At 44.0% G+C, this 27,979-nt stretch overlaps 1 protein-coding gene and 1 pseudogene across 8 annotated transcripts in view; one reads left to right on the plus strand and one right to left on the minus strand.

Moving 5' to 3' along the window:
• SIRT5 (sirtuin 5) overlaps window positions 1-24,401 on the minus strand; it is a 39,984-nt gene extending 15,583 nt beyond the window's left edge. For 2 of the 7 annotated variants that reach the window (XM_010376413.2, XM_010376410.2), the window contains exons 1-5: window positions 24,011-24,052; window positions 13,613-13,765; window positions 8,452-8,585; window positions 3,897-4,122; window positions 377-464 (exon numbers count right to left, since the gene is read on the minus strand). In XM_010376413.2, coding sequence (XP_010374715.1) covers window positions 377-464; window positions 3,897-4,122; window positions 8,452-8,585; window positions 13,613-13,727 — 563 coding nt within the window. In that variant the 5' untranslated portion in view covers window positions 13,728-13,765; window positions 24,011-24,052. The other 5 variants (XM_030928060.1, XM_010376412.2, XM_030928061.1 and 2 more) reach the window with 5 other exon arrangements.
• Window positions 14,502-16,217, plus strand: LOC115896920 (annotated as a pseudogene). Its single transcript, XR_004056840.1, has 2 exons — window positions 14,502-14,559; window positions 15,799-16,217. The product of XR_004056840.1 is annotated as a translation machinery-associated protein 7 pseudogene (transcript).
• Window positions 24,402-27,979: the final 3,578 nt, after the last annotated feature.

Genomic DNA, 27,979 nt, shown 5'->3' on the forward strand with positions numbered 1-27,979 from the left:
CTCAGCTCACTGCAGCCTCTACTTCCCAGGCTCAAATAACCCTCCCACTTCAGCCTCTCTAGTAGCTGGGACTATAGGCATGTGCTACCACACCCAGCTAATTTTTTTTTTTTTTTTTTTTTTTTTTTTTTTTTGTAGAGACAGGTTTCTCACTATGTTGCCCAGGCTGATCTTGAACTCCTGAACTCAAGCAATCTTCCCACCTTGTAACCCCAAAGTGCTGGGATTACAGGCATGAACCACCGCACCCAGCCTCGTATTTAGTCATATTTCTCATATTCATGGGAATCTTTGATGAATGTTCAATTTCCTCACATTTATGTCCGACCTAAAGGAGAAAACAACATATACTTATTCTGTAGTGTGGTATAATTACCCTTTTCCTGATAAAGCTGGACAAATTGGACTCTTGTAATTCTCAGCCACAACGCCACAAGAGGTACATCGAGTTTTAAATAAGCTACCTGAAAAATACATATGACGCAAATCCAGAATTTAGTCTAATCAAGAGCAATCGTCTCCACGTCTGAAAGGGGGTAAGATACTTCACTTTCCACACTTCATTTCATTTTCTGGTCTCACCCAGTTACCCAGGCTGGAGTGTAGTAGTATGATCATAGCTCACTGCAGCTTCCAACTCCTGGGCTCGAGCGATCCTCCCACCTTTGCCTCCTGAGCAGCTGGGACTATAGGTGTGCACCACCACACTGAGCCATACTTCATTTTAGCAAATGGGCCTACCCTAGCTTTCATGGGAAACAGAGGCACGCAGTACTCTTAAGCCAGTCAAGAACATATGCCCTCAGACTTTATAATCTGGAGGAAAAATAACTAATTCCATGACTAACGTGCCGCCAGATGACCTTGGAGTGGTGTTCAAGTGGGCAGAAGTGGCCAGTAGGGTAGAGGGAGCTCAACCTAAATCTAAGGGCATGATTTATTGATATGACTGATAAAGGTTCAATGGCATGGGATATGTTTACAAAATCTTAACTTCGATTTCAGAAAGCTTGAATCTTTTATACAAAAGCACCTCAATAAATAAGTAATCAACTACTAAGTGAAAAAAGTAATTGTTAATACTAACGACCACTTATTGAGCTGAAGCAATCATGGGGGCCACAGTTTATGAAATGGGTACCAGGCACCTGGTACCGTGCAGAGCACTTTCAACCACAGTGGACACGCGCTGCTCCGTTCTGCCCCCGAGTCCTTCCTTGGGGAGCACCATCCCTGCTCTCTCGCGTGCTGAGCCAATAGGGCTGTGGGTCACATCCCAAATACAAGTTCGGCCACATGCTCCACACGGCCCCCATGTGGGGCCCATCCCTCTGCCGTCGTGTTTGGTCAGAAGGGTGGGCATGTGGACCAAGCAAGCCCACCCAACAAGTTTATTTTCTGAGCAGGTGGCTGAGCTGGAGAGCCTGGAGCCGTCGGAGGCACTCTCCCCTGGCACGTGGAGGCAGATCAATTGCAGAGGGAGAAGGGAGGCCACCTCAAAGAGTGAGTAAAGCTGAGAGAAGGAGGGGGCCGGGGGCCAGGGGCCAGCAGGAAAGATGACATAAGCTGCACCCCTAGGCTCCTCGGTTTTGTGAGCCAATACACCTGCTTTCAGTTTTAGTATAGACATTTTCCCCCATTTTCACATCTCTGAAATTCAGATGTGTCCTGCAATTGCTACTGGCCAGACGTGAGTGTGACATCACCATCCTGCTTGCACAGACTTGCTGAAGGAGAACACGGAAAAGCAGGGTGACTTGGTTGTTACTCTCCATGGCCTGACCAGGCAGATTCAGCCCCTGGATCCTTCCACCAACAAACTATTCAAGGGCCGCTTCAGGAGGGAAAGCGAGTTGTGGCTGTTGTCTACAGTCTTTCCACTGATGTCTTTTGGTAAGGGCACGTCAGGCCCAATAGCGAACCTGCGGAAGGTGTGCCAGGAGCTTGGATGAGAATCGCAGCTCTAACAGAGGGGCATTCTCTCAGGAAAGGCTGCATCATCCATCTCCTGAGGCACAGAGCATGAAACTGCATGGAAAACACAGACATCCATGCTCTGAGTCACTCAGAATTCAGAAGAGCTAGATAATGAGAAATATTGGGACCAGTTTATTATACTCATTTTAACAAGCTCTCTAAGTATAAAATAACAACTCTAAGGGATAATAAAATAGTATATCATGGTTTAGGCAGATTATATTCTAAATGCCACATTAAAAACACGATGCATCTTAAAACACCCTTCATCAGACTGAAGATGCCATTGATTTTTTTTTAACCTAAGTTAGAAGCGAGTTCTCATTATATGAAACTAAAAAGTCCTGACGAACACACAAATATGATCTTATTGAATCCTTACAATTCTGTAAGATAGGCATTGTCATCTCGGTTTTATGCTGATGACATAGGCCACATTCTAGCATTGCAGGGAAATGAGCAGAGGCACGTGGAAAGTGGCTCAGACCCAGTAGATGTAGGTACCAAAAAGATGCTCAGTTAATAGGTAGCTGGCTGTTCCTGGCAAACAAAAGAGAGGCAGAGTCGAAATGAGTAATGCCTCGCTTTCCTTATCAGGGTGACCTAAGTAAAAGCAGGCTGCTTTACCACACACACGCAAAAACAAACATCCCCACTGGTGCACTGCCTCTGGAAATGCTACACTTAGAAATGCATTCTTGGCTGACACAGTGGCTCACGCCTGTAATCCCAAAACTTTGGGAGGCTGAGGAAGGAAGATTGCTTGAAGCCAAGAGTTCGAGACCAGCCTGGATAACATGGTGAGACACTGTCTCCACAAAAATTTTAAATATTATCTGGGCATGGTGGCATGTGCTTGCAGTCCCAGCTACTCTGGAGACTGAGGTGGGAGGATCCCTTAAGGCCAGGAGTTCAAGGCTGCAATGAGCTATGATCGAGCTACTGCACCCCAGCCTGGGCAAGAGTGAAACCCCCATCGCTAAAAAAAGTAAATTAATTAATTAAATAAAATTAAGAGAAATAAATGCTTAAATAATATGAAATGCATTCCTTGAATCTGAATGCACACTCTTTAAATGCAAATGGCCTTGGGAGAAACCCTAGTTTGCCCATTATGACTGTGGACAGCTGGATGTATTAGACTTGTGGTGACAGCAAAGAAGGGAGGAACCAGAAGACAAGAGTGAAGGAGTGAGGGGTCACCCAGGACAGAGGAAGGAGCCCAGAGGGACCCCAGACAAACTCCACTGACGTCATAGGCTTGGTGGGTTTGGTGCAGTGTCCAGCACTGAGCTGGCAGCTCCCTGAGGCTCCAGGGCGGGGCAGAAGCACAGCCTCAGTAGGGAGTGCCCACCAGGATGAAGGGAGAGTGACAGGAGACCCCAAGATGCTGCAGTCTGCCCCTGCCCAATCCTGCTCAAGCCCTGGCTGTCCAATGAGCCAGGCCTCCTGTTCCTCAGCTCATTGAGGCCGTTGTCTCACAGCACCGTGCCCCTCCACAGAGGAAGGGGTCATGCAGCTGTGCACCCCAGTGTTCCTCCAGTAGCACACCAGCCACCTGGGCTCATGGGAAAATGCAGATCCTGATTCGGTGGGTCCTATGGGGCCTGAGATTCCGCATTTCTAACAAGTTCTTGGGGGACCCCGAATGTCGCTGGCTCTCAGACCACACTGAGCAGCGAGGATGCAGGAACTGCTAAGTGAATAATGCTATGCATCAGAGGCTCCTCCCATGGCTAAAGGGAGCTGTCCAGGTGCCATGGGGCACTAACATGTCTCCAAAGGAAATGCCACAGCATCCTACGGGAACGGGATGGGTGTCCAGCAGGGAGGGAGGAAAGGCACCAGGGGTGATGCTGACATGGCAGGACAGGTGTTTTAAAGCTGGTTCCCTGAACGTGAGGCTGGGGGTCTCTCACCATGGATCTCCAGAAGGTTCTTGGTGCCAGCCTTGCGGTGCAGCTCATCGATGTTCTGGGTGATGACCACAACTCGCCGGCCCTGCTTACCCAGCCGGGTCTCACATTCGGCTATGGCGCGGTGCCCAGCGTTGGGCTCCTTGCTCCCCATGACCTCCCGCCGGTAGTGGTAGAACTCCCACACCCGGGACGGGTTGTGGGCAAAGGCCAGGGGAGTCGCCAAGTCCTGGGGGTGGGAGAGGAGGCGGGAGTGAGGCAGGCAGAGGCAGCCAGGATGCTGAACTCTGGGGCACAGGCCCTTCCTCCCTAAGGCAGAGATAGGCAGCGTCAGGAGGGTGCAGGCTGGAGATGGCAGCACTAAGTTCAAACAACATGGCAGATGCCAGGCAGGGCCTGGGTACCAGCCTACGTCCCCATCCTGGGACTGCCCAGGGACCTTGGAGAAATCAGTCCATTTCCTTAGTGACAAAGCAGGGATGATGCAACCTGTCCCATTTATCTCCCAAGTAAGTTGTGAAGATGAAGTAAAGCAATATGCAGGAAGGTATTTTGGGTCGAATCCCCTTTTTCATGGAGCCCTAAAACATATGAAGTGGATCTCATTTTGACCTACACCCAGGGAAAAGATGAAATGCAAAATGCCCATTGAAGTCTAATGACCATGGTTGAGAAACTCAGTTTTGATAACTATAGCTATGGCTATACATACACACATACAACTACACACATCTACATCCACACACATCTAAACACATACAACTAAACACATACACACAACTCAACATACATACACATGACACACATCGACACACACACAACTGCACACACATACATACAACTAGACATACACACGACTACACACATCTACATCCACACACATCTACACACATACAACTAAACACACACACAACCACACACATCTACACACACAACTGAACACATACACACAACCACACACACAACTCAACATACATACACACTACACACATCAACACACACAACTGCAGACACATACACACAACTAGACATACACATGACTACATACATCTACATCCACACACATCTACACACATACAACTAAACACATACATAATCACACACAAACATGCATACACACTACACACATTGACACACATACAACTGCACACACATACACACAACTAGACATACACACGACTGCACACATCTACATACACACACGTCTACACACATACAACTAAACACACACAACCACACACACAACTCAACATACACACTACACACACCGACACACAACTGCACACACATACACACTAGACATACACACTACACATATCTACATCCACATACATCTACACACATACAACTAAACACATACACACAACCACACACATAATTCAACATACATACTACACACATCAACACACAACTGCACACACATAAACACAACTAGACATACACACGACTACACACATCTACATCCACACACATCTACACACACACAACTAAACACACACAACCACACACACAACATACATACACACCACACACACTGACACACACACAACTGCACACACATACACACTAGACATACACATGACTAACACATATACATACACACAACCACACACACACAACTCAACATACACACTACACACATCGACACACACACAACTGCACACACATACACACTAGACATGCACACAACTACACACATCTACAGCCACACACATCTACACACATACAACTAAACACATACACACAACCACACACATACAACAACATACACACTACACACATTGACATACACACAACTGCACACACATACAACTAGACATACACAGCACTACACACATCTACATACAACTACATACATATAACTGCACACACACTAAAGATACACACACAACTACACACATCTACATCCACACAACTATACACACAACTAAACATACACACAACTACACACACAAACTAAACACACACAACTACACACATCTACATATAAACTGTACACGCACAGCTAAACACACATACACTACTACACAAACTACACACATCTACATACACACAACGCACACATGCACTACACACACAGCTAAACATACACACACTACACACATACACAACTGCATACACACAACTAAACATATACACACAACTACACACTTCTACATACACACTAACTGCATACACACAACTAAACATATACACACAACTACACACATCTACATACACACTACACACACATACACACAACTACATACACAACTATACACACAACTAAACATACACACAACTACATACACAACTACACACACAAGTAAACATACACACATATCTACATACACAGCTACACACATCTACATACACACAGCTGCACACGCACAACATACAATTACACAACATACATACACACAACTAAATATACACACACACAACCACACATATCTGTTAATAAGCACACAACTAAACATACACACACAATTATACACATCTACATACACACACCTACACACAAAACCACACACACCTACACACACAGAAATATACACATCTACATACATACACAGCTATACACATACATGCAACTACACACACAACTAAACATATACACGGCTACATATAAAAAGTGTATATTATATATAAACAGAACAGATAAAATACATATACTTTAAATATGATTCTGGGAGAAACAAACCTCCTTTCTGGTAAAGGAGCCGAGTAGGGGTTGTCTGGGGCTGGAAGCTGGCAGGGAAAGGCACAGGGAATTTTCAGCAATCACTGAAATTTCTGTTTCTTGACAGTGGAGGCGGGGGTGTTATGCAGGTGCATGCACCTGTCAAAACTCATCAACCTGTACACAAAATGCACGTGGGTGCATTTTATTCTAAGGAAATTCTGCCTCAATAACATTAATTTTAAAAAGAAGTATGGCTTCTCTATCAAGGAGACGCTTCCTACATTGAACACATGTGCATTTCATTCTACCTTAACGGCTCCTCTGCTTGGTGGCAATGCCAGTCTTTGCCATATGAGGGGTTGGCCCACACCGACCCTGCTCTCCACCTAGAACACATGGCCTGGAGCAGTTTATAGGTGGCACAGGAACATGTCCACAGGTGTCCCTGGAAGGGTATTGGAGTCAAATGCATTCTATCGACTTCTTTGCTTTGTCCACAAACTCTGAGCCTTTTTGGACACAACTAAGCACCCCTCCTCCAAGCTCCTCCCACACCTTCTGACCTCCCACCCTCTGCTGCTGCTAATCCAGGGAATGCCCTGTGGCCCCTCTTTCTTCCTGGCCCCTAATGTTCTCTGCTCTTCTTTCTCTCCCACTTCACCTTTAAGGTGATGACCCCCACCCACCCAGAGGGCAGCAGGCAGGAGGCAGAACACCCAAACATCTGCCAGGCTCAGATGTTCAGGAGAAGAAGGAAGGGGCAGGTTCACGAACTCTGCGTTCAATGAGAAATGAGCTACTAACCATGGAAGACATGTATTGCAGTACTTATTTATGACTGCTTTTGTTCAGCCAATGAAAATCCATTAAGCACCTATAATGTGCCAGAGTTCTGGGAGCTGGAGACAGTGCAACGAATAAAACAGAGGCCGGGCATGGTCTGTAATCCCAGCACTTTGGGAGGCCAAGATGGGTGGATCACCTGAGGTCAGGAGTTTGAGACCAGCCTGACCAACATGGTGAAACCCCGTCTCTATTAAAATAAAAAAATTAGCTGGGTATGGTGGTGCATGCCTGTAATCCCAGCTACTCGGGAGACTGAGGCAGGAGAATCGCTTGAACCTGGGAGGTGGTGGTTGCAGTGAGCTGGTATCACGCCATTATACTCCAGCCGGGCAACAAGAGCAAAACTCTGTCTCAAACAAACAAACAAACAAACAATTCTTTGTCTTCCAAAGCTAGGGATTTCCTGAGCCAGTGGGATGGGAGAGCACAGACTGCAAAGGGCCATGAAGGAATGTTCTGGAGGGACAGAAATGTTCTACATTGTGATTATGGTGCTGGCTATACAACTATGTCCATTTGTTAAAACTCATTAAATTGTACACTTAAAACTGGTGACTTTTACTTTATGTAAATTAGATCTCAATAAAAATTGAATTTAAAAAATCTGCACCTTCATAGAACTTACATTCTGAAGGCCTTCCTATAAATTTTTGAATATCAAATCCCAACCCTTCAATAATCAACATTAGTTTTAACATGAAAAGTTCACAGAAACTTTGTGTCATACTTAAGTTCAATAACTTTAGAAAAGTAATGAATGATGCTAACCAAAGTTTTCTGATTTAACTTTAATACAATTATTAGGAGAAACTGTTACCTGAATAAATGCAATCCATACATATCTAGAAAGGAAAGTGGCAGCCTTGCTTCAATTTTGATCTTAATCACAGGAACTTTGTGTTTATACCAAAAATCAGTGAGACAATAGGGTCACAGTTAACTTAAAAACATTTCCCCGGGGTTTCAGGGATAGGAACAGGATTTGAGTCAAACTCTGTTATGGTTTCATTCGACAGAGGCTTTTCATGTTCTGGAAACATTACAAACCTGGGCTTGCCATTTTCTCCAATAACCTCCAGCTCCTCTGAAAGTCGGAACACCACTTTCCGCACTAACACCTGCGCCTGAGATGATGACTATGTGCTTTGCTTTTGCAAAACAGTTCCGAAAATCTGCCATACCTAAACAGAGTAAAATCTTTATCAATCCAGTGTACCATTTGGACATTTGTATCCCATATCAATTGTCTATATCTTGAAACTTGACCCAGTGTGAAGTTATACTTTAAGATAAACAAACATCTTTCCTGTACCATGAAAACACCATCCCATGTGACCTGGTGGGTGAGTGTATAGTATTTTAAAGAAGCAGGGGCTTTGGGCACACACAGCTGGCTCTGCACCGCAGCTATGCCTCCCAACCGAATGTCTGATCTTATGCACATTATGTACCTTTCTCCATCCTCACTTTCCCTGGCTCTTTGAGGTGCACAGTAGTGCCTTTCCTAGAGCAGGCATATTACGAAGATTAAAAAAAGCCTAGTGCGAAGGAATCCATCTTCCTTCACAAAAGTAAAAACAAGCCTGTATGTTTGTGAGAGTGCTGAGTTGCGGCCCACTGGACCCCAAAGCCTACCCTTCCTCCCCAAGTTCACCTTCCCTCTGCGGATCTTGCTAATTTCAGCTTCCCTCAGCACAGCGAGTGAAGGTGAGGGCAAGGACACATGGCCTTCTCCTTGACAACTCAAATAAGAGCCAAACTTTTCAACAGGACACTGCCAGAGACTTGGGGTAGCAAACAGAACTGAAGACAGAGAATAACACGAGATGAAGTAATTGTGGACACAGACCATGGCTCGCCCTCCGGTCCTGCAACTCCAGGCAGTTCTGCCTGAACACAGACCCACAGGGACAGCAGCTATGGTGGTGAGGGCTCCCTGCACCCCAAGTGCTATGCCAAGCACTTTACGTGGATCACAAGGTGGGAGTTTTTCCCCTGAAACAAATGTCCTCATCCTAGGACAAGAAGCAGGAGCCAGACTTGGAACTCATGATGGGGGAGCTGCCACTGTTTCTCATGGGCAGCAGAAACTGGGAAAGGGAGGTCGGCTGGGGACACAGCTTGTCTCCCCTTCTCTCCTAGGTACTACAGCTCTGCAGACCCTTGTAAGGTAAGCAGCGTGGCCCTGGAGAGCCAGAATTAAGGGGTATAACACTGAACATAGTCTGCCAGGAGGAGAAGAGAGAGCCCCTTTTCGGCCCTCCCCCTGGAGAAGCAAATGCTACACCTCATTGCCCGCTGCAGGCCTAAGACACTGAAGCCAGGAATGCCCCACCCTGGATATGGAGATCTTCCAAGGATGACCAACCTGTATTAAAGCACCAAGGATTCCAGCAAATGTGGAACTGAATTCCTCACCTCACGAAGCAAGCTTCCTGGCCTTCGTCTCTTGAAGGAATGGCAACCAAGGCTAACCCTTGGATGGAATGAATGAGGGGAGGCTAACCCTCCCCTGAGAGATGGAACCGGGGACAGGCAGGAAGCAGGCAAGGAAGAAACACAGTGGGATGGGGGCTGAGAGATAGTGAGCTTGAATATTAAAGGGAATGTGGCCTCATTTTGTATCCCAGCTGTAAGGGGCATCCTACTGGCTTCTCATGTATGGCTGACTCCCTCTAAGCAGGGAAGGGACTTCCTAGTCCTCATAAGCCCAGAGCCACACACTACGCCCAGTCTAGGATAGAGACTGTCAATAAAGACTCAACCCCTCCTCCCCTTCCCCTCCTCTCTTCCCTGCCATGGACTCCTGATAAAAGTAAACTCAGAAGAAGAGTAGGCTTTTTCCTCTCTGGCTCTATTCATGTTTTGGCAGCACAACGCTGAGAGAAATTAAGATGGTCACAATGGAACAGAACAGAGTCCTCAGAAATAACACCACTCATCTACAAACATCTGATCTTTGACAAACCTGACAAAAACAAGCAAGGGGGAAAAGATTCCTTATTTAATAAAGGGTGCTAGGAAAACCGGATAGCCATATGTAGAAAGTTGAAACTGGATCCCTTCCTTACACCTTATACAAAAATTAACTCAAGATGGATTAAAGACTTAAATGTTAGACCTAAAACCATAAAAACCTTAGAAGAAAACCTAGGCTACAGTACCATTCAGGACATAGGCATGGGCAAAGACTTCATGACTAAAACACCAAAAGCAATGGCAACAAAAGGCAAAATAAACAAATGGGATCGAATTAAACTAAAGAGCTTCTGCACAGCAAAAGAAACTACCATCAGAGTGAACAGGCAACCTACAGAATGGGAGGAAATTTTTGCAATCTACCCATCTGACAAAGGGCTAATATCCAGAATCTACAGAGAGCTTAACCAAATATACAAGAAAAAAACACCCCATCCAAAAGTAGGCAAAGGATATGAACAGAAACTTCTCGAAAGAAGACATTTATGCAGCCAACAGACACATGAAAAAATGCTCATCATCACTGGTCATCAGAGAAAGGCAAATCAAAACTACAATGAGATGCCATCTCACACCAGTTAGAATGGCAATCATTAAAAAGTCAGGAAACAGCAGGTGCTGGAGAGGATGTGGAGAAATAGGAATGCTTTTATACTGTTGGTGGGACCATAAACTAGTTCAACCATTGTGGAAGACAGTGTGGCGATTCCTCAAGGATCTAGAACTAGAAATACCATTTGACCCACCCATTCCATTACTGGTATACACCCAAAGGATTATAAATCATGCTGCTATAAAGACACATACACACATATGTTTATTGCGGCACTATTCACAATAGCAAAGACTTGGAACCAACCCAAATGTCCATCAGTGACGGACTGGATTAAGAAAATGTGGCACATATACACCTGGAATACTATGCAACCATAAAAAAGGATGAGTTCATGTCCTTTACAGGGACATGGATGAAGCTGGAAACCATCATTCTCAGCAAACTATCACAAGGACAGAAAACCAAACACCACATATTCTCACTCGTAAGTGGGAACTGAACAATGAGAACACATGGACACAGGGTGGGTAACATCACACACTAGGGCCTGTCTGGGGGTGGTGGGCTTGGGGAGGGATAGCATTAGGAGAAATACCTAATGTAAATGACAAGTTGATGGGTGCAGCAAACCAACATGGCACATGTGTACCTATGTAACAAATCTGCACGTTGTACACATGTACCCTAGAACTTAAATTATAATAAAAAATAAATAATAAAAAAGTTAAAAAAATAAAAAAATGAATAACAAAAGACAGTCACAACACGCCATTCTCGTGAGGTGCACCCAACCCAACTACACCCCCAGTCACACTAAAGCTCTGCCTGAACTCACATCCCTTCCAGAGATAGGCTGCTCTCTATCAGCAGATAGATAAGGCCTACTCCAGGCAGACTAACGTTCTCCAATCAGGAAGCATTTGGAAAAATTACAAACATGATCTGGGTGGATTCCAGTTTCTGATCTGATGTAATTTCTTGAAAGAACAAGATGCTTAACAAAAAGCGTGCACATACTTTTCTAGGAACTATCTGTATGAATCCTGGGCTCAACCCATAGGAACATCCTTAAGGACTTCAGAGTCTACCCCTAGAACTCCCTCCAGCCCTAAAGGTCTTTCCTATCCCAAATGGAAACTGTCATCCTCCTGCTGAATATATTTCTAGATCAGAATGACTTCTATTAAGATACCCCTTAAAGCGACTTTTAGAAACATATTTAAAAAGTCAATGTATGTTTGGTTTTTAGGAAACAGGATGTAAAACATAGTAATGTTAATGTGGTGTGAAATCTTAAAAAAGAAAAAAAAAAAGGCCAGGCATGCTGGCTCATGCCTCTAATCCCAGTACTTTCGGAGGCCGAGGTGGGCAGATCACCTGAGACCAGCTTTGCCAACATGGTGAAACCCCATCTCTACTAAAGATACAAAAATTAGCCTGGCATGGTGGCGGGCACCTGTAATCCCAGCTACTCTGGAGGCTCAGGCAGGAGAATCGCTTGAATCTAGGGTGTGGAGGTTGCAGTGAGCCAAGAACGTGCCACTGCACTCCAGCCTGAGCAGCACAGCAAGACTCCATCTCCACAAAAAAAAAAAAAAAAGAAAGACATTTCCCAATGGCTAAAGGAAAACATGCCAGCATGTTTTGTGGTTCCAACGTCAGCGGCCCACTTTTAACCAAGGTCAGGCACACACTTCTGAATCCCACCACAGACTCTAGCAGCCTGCTCTGCACAGCTGGGAACACCAAGGGGTGGCACACTTGAGTGGAACTGGGTTCTTTTGGTTCCTTTCCACTCCTGGGGCAAAATGGAAGCAGGAGTTATTATTCCTGAACAGAAGAGTTATCCAAAAGTTGAGAATGAAGCAAAAAGAATTCAGCTTGGCCTTTCAGTTTCATTCTGAAGCACTGTTAAACAGGCCCACCTAAGAGTCACTGAATTATAAACACTTGTTAGAATTTATATTCACTATAGACTAAGGGCCCAGATAGGTTAATCTGTAAGTTTTTGGCACATAGAGCTACAAAGTATTTGTGTCCAGGAGAAAATTTAACCTCATACTGCCCTATAGGACAATACCAGTTTTCCTCCCCTGCAGAGAGATAAGGATTTTAAAGTACAAAACGTGTAAAAAGCTTAAATGCAAATATTCTGGCAGAAGCAACAAAATGTCCTAGATGGACTTGAGTATAAGGATATAGACTCTGAAGGTGCCACAGAAGGGGTTGCCTAAAAGGGAAGATGACAGGCCGGGCGTGGTGGCTCATGACTGTAATCCCAGCACTTTGGGAGGCCGAGGCAGGCAGATTATGAGGTCAAGAGATTGAGCCCATCCTGGCCAACATGGTGAAACCCCGTCTCTACTAAAAATACAAAAATCAGCTGGGCGTGGTGGCACGCACCTGTAGTCCCAGCTACTCCGGAGGTTAAGGCAAGAGAATCGCTTGAACCCAGGAGGCGGAGGTTGCAGTGAGCCGAGATCGCGCCACTGCACTCCAGCCTGATGACAGAGCAAGACTCCGTCTCAAAAAAAAAAAAGAGAAGAGGACAGAGTGGCTTTCTCCAAAACCTTGCCCAATACCTAATTTGATAGAGATATCCCCCTCAAAGTGTAGGACTTTCAGGTACTTCACATTTGGCTGCAGGTGAGGCAATGGGTAAGAATGACTTACTTGAACTTGGCCGAGCCATTTTCAGGCAAATCTGGTTTCGTGTGGAGGCTGGAGGCTTCAGGCCACAATATAGCTGGGAAATCAATCGACTGGGGACAATCTGGAGAGGTCGCATCAGGGTTGTTGGTTGGTAGTTCTAATGCTTGAGATGGGCTTTAGAAAAATCACAAAAACAAATATCGTAGAAGCAATCAGCAAATAGTTTTATATATGGAAATATTTATAAATATATATATTTTCTATATTATACAAACACATCAGGTATATTATACACACATGCACACATACACGAACGTCCTTTAAAAAATCATTAGTAGCAGATCATCCTCTAAACTGGCTGTTTTCCATTTGTATTCTCAAGTGCTCCTAGAAGTACAGAGGCGCCTTGGGGCAGTGCTTCTCAAAGTGCGTTCCCTAGACTAGCAGCATCGCCATCACTTGAAATCTTGTTAGAAATGCAGCCTCGGCCGGGCGCGGTGGCTCAAGCCTGTAATCCCAGCACTGTGGGAGGCCGAGACGGGCGGATCACGAGGTCAGGAGATCGAGACCATCCTGGCTAACACGGTGAAACCCCGTCTCTACTAAAAAATACAAAAAAATTAGCCGGGCGAGGTGGTGGGCCCCTGTAGTCCCAGCTACTCGGGAGGCTGAGGCAGGAGAATGGCGTGAACCCGGGAGGCGGAGCTTGCAGTGAGCTGAGATCCGGCCACAGCACTCCAGCCTGGGCGGCAGAGCGAGACTCCGTCTCAAAAAAAAAAAAAAAAAAAAAAAGAAATGCAGCCTCTGGTTCCTCAGCCTCAGATCTGCTGAATCAGAAACTCTGGGGGTGGACCCCATCATCTATTTCCAGGTGATTCTAGTTAACTACTCAAGTTTGAGGACCACTAAAATGCACAAGAAAGGGTTAGATGTGAGAATTCATTTGAAAACTTACTGCTTTTCAAAAGGTATGAAGCCAGGTGCAGTGGCTCACACCTATAATCCCACCACTTTGGGAGGCCGAGGTGGGTGGATCACCTGAGGTCAGGAGTTCGAGACCAGCCTGACCAACATGGTGAAACCTTGTCTCTACTAAATACAAAATATTAGCTAAGAGTGGTGGTGCATGCCTGTAATCCCTGCTACTCGGGAAACTGAAGCAGGAGAACTGCTTGAACCCCGGAGGCAGAGGTTGCAGTGAGCCGAGATTGTACCATTGCACTTCAGCGTGGGCAACAAGAGTGAAAACTCCATTTCATAAAAAAAAAAAAAAAAAAAAAAGTATGAAAACCACCACTAGTCTCTCAACTTGTGGTCAAAGTACAGTTTCTTTCTTTTATTTCAGACAGGGTCTCGCTCCGTCACCCAGGCTGGAATGCAGTGGTGTGCAGTGGCGTGATCACGGCCCACCACAGCCTTGACTTCCTGGGCTACAGCGATCCTTCCACTCCAGCCTCCCCAGTAGCTGGGACAACAGGCACACGCCACCATGCCCGGCTAATTTTTGTGCTTTTGGTAGAGACAGGGTTTCACCATGTTGGCCAGGCCGGTCTTCATCTCCTGAGCTCAAGCCATACACCCACCTAGGCCTCCCAAAATGCTGGGATTACAAGCATGAGCCACCGCGCCCAGTCCAAAGTACAGTTTCTATGAGAATGTAATTTCTAACTGAGAACTAAACTCTGAAGGGAAGAAGTGTACTGTGACAATAGTATTAAGATGACATTGTGTCAAAGAAACTCCTGGATCTTAAGGCACATTCAGTAAATCTTTGTCTATACCTGAGGAACGTTATAAAAGGCAAACAAACACAGAGAAAGAAACATTTGGAACAATGACACTGATTATCCAACAAAACTGTGGGGCAGAAAATATAACAGTGGTTGGCAGAAAGGGGGAGAGTGAATAAAAAGGGGCATGTAAGAATTTTTTTTTGGTGGGAGGCAATGGTATTGTTATATATATCTTGATTATGGTGTTAGTTACATGATTCTATCTGTCAAAACTCATAGAACTCAATACTAACAAAGGGTTAATTTTACTAGACACAAATTTTACTTAAAAATAATGAGTGTAGAGCTTCAGTTTTAGGAAATGAGTTCGGGGATAAGCTGTACAACAATGCGGTTGTACTGAACTGTACCCTTAATAATGACTAGAATGCTACATTTTGTTACATGTGTTTTACCACAATTGTATTTTGTAAGATAAAAGCAAGGGGATAAAAGAATATACCTTAACTCTGGTGGCAGGGTCTGGGGAAGGGGCGGCAGGCGCCACGTCCGGCCACAAAGGTGGCAAGAAGAAGACACTGAAACAGCCCAACAAGCAGGCCAAGGAGATGGACGAGGAAGATAAGGCTTTCAAGCAGAAACAAAAAGAGGAGCAGAAGAAAGTCGAGGAGCTAAAAGCGAAGGCTGCAGGGAAGGGGCCCTTGGCCCCAGGTGGAATTAAGAAATCTGGCAAAAAGTAAGCTGTTCCTTGTGCCTGAGGAGATGGTGACCCTTTATTTCATCCGTATTTAAACATCTGTATTCCCTGCCATAACATCTTTTGCCACCTATAGCTGGAATTAAGTGTTGTCTTCGGGCTGTTGTACATTTAAGAATAAACTTTTGTAAAAAAAAAAAAAAAAAAAAAAAAAAAAATTAACTTTCTTGCATTTGCTGTTAAAAAAAAAAGAATTCACAAAAAATTAGTAAAAAGAATTGAGTATAGGGTGGGAAACGCTATGTAAGATTAGAATTGAGCAAGGATTTTCAATATACGTGTTTATATATTGTTTGGATTGTCAATGCCTTCCAGTCCAAGGAACACACTTGTACTCTCGAGCAAGTTGCAAGAGAGAGAACACGCCATGAAGAACTGCAGCATCTGTTAGGAACCTGGAATGGATTGATCAGAGGATTTGGGCTTGTGTTGGATCATGTTGGGGAGAGATTCACGGAAGTGGGGCTTTGTTCTGGACTGGATGCTGTAATGGATCTTATCTAAAAGGTGGAAGGAATGAAGTGAGGCTAAAGCTGTGAGTGGCCAAGAAGCAGGAGTCCCTCACGTTAGCGGCATGGGAGGATGTTTTGTCATTTTTGTGGCTTCAACAATGTTCTAGTTTCTGCCCGCTCAGACGCGATTACTGAGTGGCCTTGTTCTTGTCTTGACCCATCGTGGTCAGTGTGGCCCTGTCTGACACTGATGCTCTGTGACATGGTTTATGTTCAACAGAACACCAAGGCCTATCAGACAGTGCCAGGCCCAAGACTAGAAGCAAACCAAATGTCCATCAAATTTATAAATAGGTAAACAAAGTGTGGTTTATCCATGCCATGAAGACTCTTCAGCAATAAGAACAAACTGCTAATACATTCAACAGCATGAATGAATCTTTAAAAGTGTTATGCAATAATAACTCTATAGTAGGAAACCTGGCAGCTACCACCTTCACCAAGTGATCAAAGTTAACATCACCAGGAATAAGACATGGTGACTCCACCTACCTCCTCATATGATGCAATGAGAAGGGCAAAGCATCACCTGTGTGGCATTCATGACTGCAATTTAGTTCTAAGAAAATACCAAACTCAAGCTGAGGGGCATTCTACACACTCTACAGCAAAACTGGCCAATACTCTTCAGAAAAGTATCGAAGTTTTGAAAGAACAGAACTGGAGATCTGTCCCAAGTCCTAATGAGACATGACAAGTAAATGTTACATGGGATCCTCGGTTGGATTCAAGACCTGAAAAGGGACATTTGTAGGACAAATGGCGACATGTGAATGAAGCCTGTAAATCAGTTACTAGTACTGTATATGTAAATGTCTAGGTGTAATACTTGTCCTGGTTTAGATCATTGCACTCTAGTTAGGTAAGATGTGGGCATTAGAGGAAATTGGGTAAATGGTATATGAGAACTCTGTGTACCATTTTTGCAACACTTCTGTAAGCCTAAAACTATTTCAAAATAAAATTGCTTAACAACAAGGAAAAAAAGGGCCAGCCATGGTGGCTCACACCTGTAAGTCCAGGACTTTGGGAGGTTGAAGCAGGAGGATCACTTGAGCCCAGAGTTCGAGACCAGCCTGGGCAACAAAGTGAGACCCTGTCTCTACAAAAGAGTAGCCAGCATGGCAGTGCATGTCTATGGTCCCAGCTACTCATGAGGCTGAGGTAGGAGGATCACTTGAGCCCAGAAGGTTGAGGCTGCAGTGAGCCATGTACTCCCTGCCTGGGTGAGTGAGACCCTTTCAAAGAAAGGAGAGAAGGCCAGAGCGAGAAGCAAGAGTGAGGGAGAAAGAAAGAAAGAGAAAAAGAGAGGAAGAAACAGAGGGAGAGGGAGAGGGAAAGAGAGAGAGAGAAAAGCATTATGCTAAGTGAAAGAAGCCAGATACAAAAGGCTACATAGTTCTGAGACCATTTGTAAGACATTTTGAAAAGGCAAAACTGTTGGTACAGAAATCATATCAGTGGTTTCCAGGGATGGGGGTTGGGGAGTGAAGGGGAGCAGAGAAATTTTTAGAGCAATGGAAAATTCCACTATATTTTTGTGATTTTTTTTCAACACTCATAGAATTGTATAATAAAAAGGGTGAATTTTATAGTATCTGAGGAGTAATATGATAAATCTCACCTACAAATAAGCAAGCAAGTCAACACATTTTCAATGTATCCTGTCTCTTCTGCAATCAAAAAGACTGCAGAAGAAGATTGACACTGAAAAGAGAACAGGTTAGAGAAACATGGTGTAGTGTCTCCAGAACAACCTCAGGCGACAGGGCTGTCTGGCTGCCTAAAGTCATTTCTGCAGGGAAGGCAGGCAGACTGGCTGCTAGAGGGAAGTGAACAGATTCATGGACCCCAGCAGTCACTCTGGTGAGCAGCTCCGAGACTCAGTGACAACGGTGACATCCAACCAACATGAATATCACCCCAGTGCTTGATTTAAAAAAAGCTTGGGGAAAATGGATTGCCATGACCTTCAACTAGCATGGGCACGATAAACTTTTGACAAACTTCAATTTACCTGGAAAACTAAGTAAGGAACAAATGAGGTGTTACTATAGTTTGTGGGGTTTTTGTTAAAATCTGGAAAAACTTAAATATATACAAAAAGAAACACTGTATTATAGGGAACCCTTATATTCTCATCACCCAGCTTCAGTAATTAGGGGCATGAAGTTTTAAAAATATATTTACAGATGACAATTATTAAACTTGCATGTCTTGAAAAGTGTGAAGATTAAAACTCTGAGTACTGCCTAACAGTAACTAAAAGCTTCTAATATGCTGTGCGAAGTTACTTAGGCTATCATCATGAGCTTAATACATATCTTTAATTATTTCTCCCAAAGATGAATATGGTTGTCTCCACTGCTGCTTTCTAATATATTTGAATCTGGAGATATCAATATAATACAGACTTCTAATTTGATCCAGAAAATTATTTTCTTCTTCTGTAGGTTTTTTTATTTTAAATATTAGAAAACATTTCCACTTACTGTAAAAGAATTTTTAAAAAGCTACTGAATAAACTGTCATTTTTTAAATCAGGCATGAAGGGAGGATTGTAAAAGTCATTAAGAATTTAAAAGAAATTAAGAGCAATGATGCTTGGAATTATTCCCAAGATCATAAATGTTCATAAAACTATTTTCTTAGTCTTTATTTGTGACTACAAAGTATTTTAAGACTAGACTAAAAGTCTAAATACATTTTAGTATTTGCTACTAAATAGTCTTTTAAGATACTACTACAAAGTCTTTATTGAAAACATCCTTTGTGCCAACATGTATCTGCTTTTCTAGGGGGTCAGGGCAGGCAGTGGTTCTAGTTTCTACAAGGTTACAACCCTGTTCAAATTTAGAAGCAATGTCAGAGGGTGACAGGGCACCACTGTAAGAGTTAGAGGAGAGAGGACCCAGGTTATCCAGCCCACTAGCCTCAGGGGTGAAAACTACTCTGGGTGAAGACTCCTGCCTTGATTTTACCTTCCAGGTGGGAAAAGAGGCCTTAGGGGAGGAAATAAACTCATTGATCAGTCATTGGGAGCTTTCTGGGTGCTAGGCAGGTTCTTATAAACTGACATTAATCCAAGTAATGTCATTTAATGATGCCTTTTCATGAAATCTGTAACTCACCTAACAGATTTCTTTTTTAAGCCTGTATGTTCTCTGTGAAAAAGGGGGACACCCTATCAATTCTGAAAGACAGAAGTGAAACATTGTATCAGAAATTTGAGGGAAAAAAATTTACAGAAAACTCAGGACCTGACGGCTTCACTGATGACCTGAATTCTACCAAATATTTAAAGAAGAATATCAATTCTTTTCAAACTCTTCTAAAAAACTAAAGAGAAGGAAATACTTCTTTTTTTTTTTTTTTTTTTTTCTGAGACGGAGTCTCGCTCTGTCGCCCAGGCTGGAGTGCAGTGGCCGAATCTCAGCTCACTGCAAGCTCCGCCTCCCAGGTTCACGCCATTCTCCTGCCTCAGCCTCCCGAGTAGCTGGGACTACAGGCGCGTGCCACCTCACCCGGCTAATTTTTTGTATTTTTAGTAGAGACGGGGTTTCACCGTGTTAGCCAGGATGGTCTCAATCTCCTGACCTCGTGATCCGCCCGTCTCGGCCTCCCAAAGTGCTGGGATTACAGGCTTGAGCCACCGCATCCGGCCGTGGAAATACTTCTAAACTCATTTTAGGAGGCCAGTATTACCCTGATACCAAAGCCAGAGAAGCACGTTACAAGAAGAAAAACTACAGACCAATATCCCTGATGAACACAGATGCAAAAATCCTCAACAAAATACTAACAAACTGAATTCACTGACACATTAAAAGGATCATTCATCATGATTAAGTGAGATTTATCCCTGGAATGCAAAGATGGCTCAACATACACAAGTCAATAAATGAGATATACCATATTAACAAAATGGAGGACAAAAACTGTATCATCACCTCAACAGATGCAGTCAGTAAAAGCATGTGACAAAATTCAACATCCTTTCATAATAAAAACTCTCAATAAAATAAGTATAGGAAGAAAGTACTGTGACACAGTAAGACCAAATATGACAAACTCACAGCTAAATCATACTCAACAGTAAAAAGTTGAATGCTTTTCCTCTAAGATCAGGAACAAGACAATGATGCTCACTCTCACAATGTCTATTCAGTGTAGTACTAGATGTCCTAGCCAGAGCAATTATGCAAGGAAAGGAAATAAGAGTCATCCAGATAGGAAGGGAAGAATTTTTCTATATATAAGTTTTCTATATATAAGATAGATATGTATATAAAATATAGATATATAATATCTATATATTAGATGTATATAACGTATATAAGATATAATATAAGGTGTATATAAGATATACAGAGAGATATATAGGGATATATAAAATATATAATACATAGAGACATAGACGTATAAGATATATGAGATTTCTATATTTAAGACCATGTTATCAGCATGATCCCTGTTTGATGATAATATGATTTTATATACGGAATACCCTAAAGATCCAACCAAAAAAAACTGTTAGAACTAATAAACAAATTCAGGGAAGTTGCAGGATACAAAATCAACATATAAAAATCAATGGTGTTTCTATACACTAACAACAAACTATATGAAAAAGAAAATAAGAAAACAATTTCATTTATAATAGCATTAAAAAAAAAAAACTTCAGATAAATTTAACCAAAGAGGTATAAGACCTGTACACTGAAAACTATAAAACACTGATGTGAGAAAAGAGACACAAATAAACGTAAAGGTATCCATGTTCATGGATTAGAAAAATTAATGGTTGTTAAAATGTCCACACTACCCAAAGCAATCTACAGATTCAATGTAATCTCTAGCAAAATTCCAATATTTTTCACAGAAATAGAAAAAACAATCCTAAAGTTCATATGGAATTGCAAAAGACCCTAAATAGCCAAAGCAGTCTTGAGCAAAAGGAACAAAGCCAAAGACATCACACTCCCTAATCTCAAAATATATTATAGGGTTATAGTAATCAAAACTGCATGGCACTGGCATAAAAATGGGCACATCAACCAATGAAATAGGATAGAAAGCCCAGAAATAAGCCCAAGTATTTACAGTCAATTGATTTTTTACACAGGTGCTAAGAACACACAATGGGGAAAGGAAAGTCTCTTTAATAAATGGTATCAGGAAAACTGAATATCCACATGATGGATAACAAAATTGAATCCTTATCTCACACCATATACAAAAATCTACTCAAAATAGATCAAAGTCTCAAACATAAGACCTGAAACTGTAAAACTAATAGAAGACAACATAGGTGAAAACATCGTATTAGTTTGGGCAATGATTTCTTGGAGAGGACCCCAAAAGCAACAAAAGCAAAAATAGACACATGGGATTGCATTAAACTAAAAAGCCTCTGCACAGCAAAGAAAATAATTAACAGACTAAAGAGACAATCCACAGACTGGGAGAAAATATTTGCAAACCATGCATCTGATAAGGGGCTCATATCTAAAATACATAAGAAACTCCATACCAAAACAAAACAAAACGATTAACCCAGTTAAAAAATGGACAAAGGACCTGAACAGGTATTCCTCAAAAGAAGACATCTGAATGGTCAACAAATACATGGTCAACATCGCTAATCACCAGGGAAATGCAAGTTGAATCACACTGAGCTACCACCTCACGCTTGTTAGAATGGCTATTACAAAAAAGATGAAAGACAACAAGTGTTGTCCAGAACGTGGAGAAAAGGGAACCCTGGTACACTGTTGGTGGAATGTAAATTAGTACAGCCATTTTGGAAAACAGTATGGAGGCTCCTCAAAAATCTAAAAATAGAATTACCATATGACCCAGAAATCCTACTTCTGGGTATATATACAAAGGAATTGAAATCAGTATGTTGAAGTGATATCTGCATTCCTGTGTTCTTTTCAGCATTATTCACAATAACCAAGATACAGAAGCAACTAAGTATCCATCAACTGAGGACGGGATAAAGAAAATATGGCACATATATACCATGGAATACTATACAGTCTTAAAACAGAAGGCAATTCTGTCATTTGCAACAACATGGATGAACCTGGAGGACATTAGGCCAAGTAAAATTAGCCAGGCACAGAAGGATAAATAGTATATGATCTCACTTATATACTTGGGGTCTAATAAAGTTGAACTCATAGAAGCAGAGTAGAATGATGGTTACCAGGTGCCTGGGGGAGGGCAGATGGGGAAGGGAGGGATGTTGGTCAAAGGATACAAAATTTTAGTTAGATAAGAGGACTAAGTTTTAGCGATCTACTGCACAGCATAGTGACCACGGTTGATGACGTATTGTATATTTCCAGGAGTAGATTTTCACCACAAAAAATAAGTAGGTGAGGTGATGGATATGTCAATTAGCTTGATTTAATCTTTCTACAAATGTATACGTATATCAAAACATTACACTGTATAAATTTGTCAATAATTACATAAATATATATTTATATATTTATTTATATAAAACATAATACATGCTAAGTATAATGCAATGAACTGCAAAAAGTTGTACAGGCTCCGAATAAATACTTTTTGAACGCCTATGAGCTAAATAAATGCAGTACATCAGTCCCAGGTATCTCTACTAGGGGGCCACACTCCCTCCCGTTCCATCATTTGCTTTCCTCAAGGTCGTCTCTACCCTCCTATTTGTTGACAGCCGGCCTCTGACCCAGTTCATCACTTTCCCGGGTTTCCGGGTGCCACCCTCTTCAGGTTTTCCTCCTACCCTTCCAGCCCTGCCCCTCTGGATCTCCCATCTTCCCAGCGCTCCAGACTGCATGCGGCCTCCCCGCCCCCTGTGTCCAAAAGGCAGCTTCCACTCCACGCGGGCAAGCCTGAGCTCCAGAGCCGTCCTGAAGCCGCCTCCTCCCGAAGCACTGGGGCACCATCCTCCCGGCTGCTACTCTGGCCCACGGACTAGGCCCTGAGCCTTCCCTTCCCGTACGTCCCATAGCCAAGCTGCTCAGCAGATCCTGACGGCTCGACCTTCAAACTACGTCCGGAATCCCACCCCTCTCCACGCCCACTGCCTCCACCCCGGCCACCTTCCTCGGTCAAACTGGCTGCCGCAGTGACCAGGGTGACCTTTCTGAAAAGGGAGGCTCTGTTCGGAGCCCTCGTGGAGCTCCCCAGCACAGCGGCCTCCCAGGCCCACCCGCTCGGGTGGGATTACTTTCCAACTCCCCTTCCTGCCCCCTCCCTGATCTCCAGCCGCAACGACCCCCACGCAGAGCCCGGAAGACCTTGGGCCCCGCACGTGCTGCCGACCCGCTAATAGCTCGGGGTCCCCCTGGAGCGCGCCTTCCAGGCTTTCTCCTAGAGGCGCTGTGTCCCGACCGCGCTCCCGACCTGAGCCACGGCTCACCTGGGGCAGCTCGCGCCCCGGAAGACAGTCTCCCACGCCCCGCCCCCCGGGGTGCCTCCCTTCCAGCTCTCCGTACCCACCCACCATCCCCCACATCCCGTCCTCCAACCGCTACCCAGTCACCAGCCCAGGACCGCAGGGCAGAGGCCGGGCCGCGCATGCGCACCGCGGACCAGCGCTACCTCCCCCCTCCAGCCCGCGGCCGACCCTGGGCGGTTCGCGCAGCCCCGCAAGAGCAGTGCTCGGTCGGGACCCAGGAGTTGGAGCCAGAGCCGGAGAGGCCGCGGAGACCCGGGCCCGGCGCGGGCAAGGACGCACCTGCGGGAGACGGGCGCGGCGGCTGGAGAGAAGGCCGCGGGGCGGAGCGGCTTAGCGTTCTGCTCGGCTGCAGCGGCCCCTGCCGGAGACCCGGGCTCCGGGGTTGTTTTTACAATTGAAGGATTGTCTGTTCTTTATTTGGGGTGGGGGTGGGAGTGGGAGTAGGGGTAGGGGGCGGCGGGTCGGGAGAGGCGCGGTGACTTTCTTCGTCTTTGTCAGCTTCCAGGGTTCATTCCACTGCCCAAATATGTAGTGAGTTACTACCGGCTTTGCTTCCTCCTTCAGCAAACAGCTGGATCACACAACTTAAGGACAGAGGATTTTAAGTGTTGGGGTCATTTTCCCTGAAACGATTTCAAATGATGGTGAATTGGTTCCCAGGCCAGCCCACCTAATCTCGAACGCAATGATGAGTGCGCTCTGACTGCTGAGCTGAGAGACCCGGTGACTCACGTGGCTCCGCAGGTCCCCGTTCCCTTAAAATCGGAGTCTTTGCTTTTCTTGGATTCGGGCTTACCACCAGCACCACTTGGCAGAATGGAATTGCTTGCCGGCATGTCAATGGACTAGAAAGGGAAGTAAGTGGTCTGAGAACTTGGGGGCCAAAAATGTTACATTAACATTTTTTGCCTGCCTAAAATCTCAGCCACTTTCCAGTTTGGCTGGAAATTCAGCCCATATTGAAGCCCCTCTCACTCCTGCAGGTGTTACCAGCAACTCAGGGGTTTATGGAGTAACGAAATTGAGGAAGGCCTCACATCCCGCTACTTTTTTTTCCCCTAACGTGTATGGTGCTTACTCTGAGCCAGACACTTTTAAGAACTTCACATTATTAACCAATTTAAATCACACCCACCACCTGATGAAATAGGTACTGTTGTCCCCACTTTATGGGTGGGGAAACTGAGGGCCAGGGAGGTCAAGTAACTGCTCGAAGTAGTAGTGTTAACTAGGGCAGTCCTGGAGAAATCGCTCAGAGGGCAAAACTGAGAGTTCATTGTTTTCTTAAACAGTAGACAGCTGAAAATGCTCATCGTTTCTTTCTTTTTTTCTTTTTGTTTTATTTATTTATTTTTTATTATACTTTAAGTTCTAGGGTACATGTGCACAACATGTAGGTTTGTTACATATGTATACATGTGCCATGTTGGTGTACTGCACCCATTAAGTCGTCATTTACATTAGGTATATCTCTTAATGCTATCCCTCCCCCTCCACCCCAAAACAGGCCCCAGTGTGTGATGTTCCCCTTCCTGCATCCAAGTGTTCTCATTGTTCAATTCCTACCTATGATTGAGAACATGGGGTGTTTGGTTTTCTGTTCTTGTGATAGTTTGCTGAGAATGATGGTTTCCAGCTGCATCCATGTCACTACAAAGGACATGAACTCATCCTTTTTTATGGCTGCATAGTATTCCATGGTGTATATGTGCCACATTTTCTTAATCCAGTCTGTCATTGATGGACATTTGGGTTGGTTCCAAGTCTTTGCTATTGTGAATAGTGCCGCAATAAACATACGTGTGCATGTGTCTTTATAGCAGCATGATTTATAATCCTTTGAGTGTATCCCCAGTAATGGGATGGCTGGGTCAAATGGTATTTCTAGTTCTAGATCCTTGAGGAATCGCCACACTGTCTTCCACAATGGTTGAACTAGGCTCATTGTTTCTTAAATCGTTTTGTTTCTTTGTTATTCGTTTGTTTTTTCCTAGTCTCTTTATCTATAGGTAACCTAGCTTAAAAGAACTGTGGTTGGCCCGGGAGCTTCACTGCCCTTTGCCAAGTACCAGAGAAAGATAAGGCCTACTAGGAACCAGAGAAAACCAGAACCAGCCACCCCTTGTTATTTTTAGATCATTAATACATCATTATATGCTCAACTCCCGACCCATAGAAGAGAATCGCCGCCATTTTCTGACTGCGTTGTATGAAGAGGCATGTTTATGAAATGCACCTGTGCATCTAGGGTTCCTCCCAGATATGCTTGCATACCTCCACACTCCACATCTAATGCCTTACAATTTCCCAGCTTCCCAAAGCTCTGGAAGAAGGGGGTCTTTAAAGTGAAAGTTTACTCCTTCTCCATTCCTGCCGAGGAATGAAACCCGCTTGCCTTTTTTTCAGGTTGGTGTTCTTTCTTCGCAACCAAGACAGAGTAGGAAAAGAATGCAATTTACCAGTAACAGTAGAGATGGGATTTGAATCTAAGTGCTTCGACTTCAAAGACAAGGTTCCAAGCTGCTACACATACCTCTTCTTATTAAAGTGTATTCCATTTCTTTTGTGCTTTCATATTAACCATTGTGAATTAATCCTTTCAGTTGGAAGAAGAGGGAGACAGCGTCTGTTACTGCAAACTTTCATGGTCCACAGGCCCAATATGTAGCCTTCACCACCCACAGGTTCTGCCACTTCTGGGGCATTGTATTCCATCAAGATCCAGGCACCTGCCATCCACGTACCAGCCCTGGAACTCATCCCTTCTCCCAGGCTTGGAAACACCAACTCTCCCTGACCAGTGTCCAGCCACTTCCTCATCTTGATACATCAGCCACTATCCTTTCCATCTTTCAGGCAACTCCAGCTTAATTTCTCGATGGCCTTGCCCTTCTGAAACAAAGGCTGTTCCCTTTTCCCAGAATGACTTTTCCTACTCCCTCCACAGTAACTCCCCTCATCCTTCCAGTCTCAATTCATTTGTCCCTTGGTGGGGCAGGGGGGCGGGTAGCCTTCTTAAACCCTCCTCCCTCCCAACTAGGTAAGGTCCCTTGTCTCTAATATAAGCTCCTGTAGCACTATGGCACTTACCCCAGTTGAGATTTTAAATGTATTTCTCTGTATTTGATTAAAGTTTCTCTCCTCCACCAGGCTGTGTAGGTGGCTTCTTGTTTTATTTTGCTCCCCGTGGTATTCCCAGCACCTCAGGATCCCTTACAGTAGATGCTGAATTAGTAAATACATATTAAATAAATGAATGAACAATCTCACAGGAAAAGCAGCCTCAAACTCAGAAGATAATGACTTGGCTATCTTTACTAAAATTTAAGAGGCAAATGACCTTTTCTTTCTTTCTGCTGACGAGTCTGTCTATAGCAGCACAAAACAAAAAATAAATAAACAAGATAGAGTTCATTGATAACTCCATCCTATTTATAGAGGTTTTCCTGGGATAGGTGAGTAGGTGATAGAAGAGTTCAGAAGCACATACACTGTAAAATAATTTTGCCTATTTCCTTTGGTGAAATTCAGACATGTCAACTTTTAACTCTGGAAAGAGAATCTCTCTCCATCCTGAGTTTTACATCCTCTTGGGATCTCTCCCTTTACTAGTTATCACTTCTGTCTTTCAGGGATGAACTGTCCTCTTTAAGCTTCTGGTGCAAATATAAATATGGAAATAGATGCCTAGGGATGGTGGACACCAAGAATGACCCTGCCCTGAGATGGAGTGTCACACACAGCACCATGAGTTGTGACTCTAACCTCCATCAGTTGGTCAGTGCATCTGCGTGTAACGTGTAGCCACAGCATTCTCCCAAACCTGCTACGCACAGCAACATTGCACACAGCACATCTTCAGAAATAAAATTGACATGAATAACTGAGAGGTGGCAGACAAGAAAACGGAGATTGCAGAGGTTTGCGTGC

The sequence above is a fragment of the Rhinopithecus roxellana genome, chromosome 4 (genome assembly GCF_007565055.1).
Source record: "Rhinopithecus roxellana isolate Shanxi Qingling chromosome 4, ASM756505v1, whole genome shotgun sequence".
Lineage (NCBI taxonomy): Eukaryota > Metazoa > Chordata > Mammalia > Primates > Cercopithecidae > Rhinopithecus > Rhinopithecus roxellana.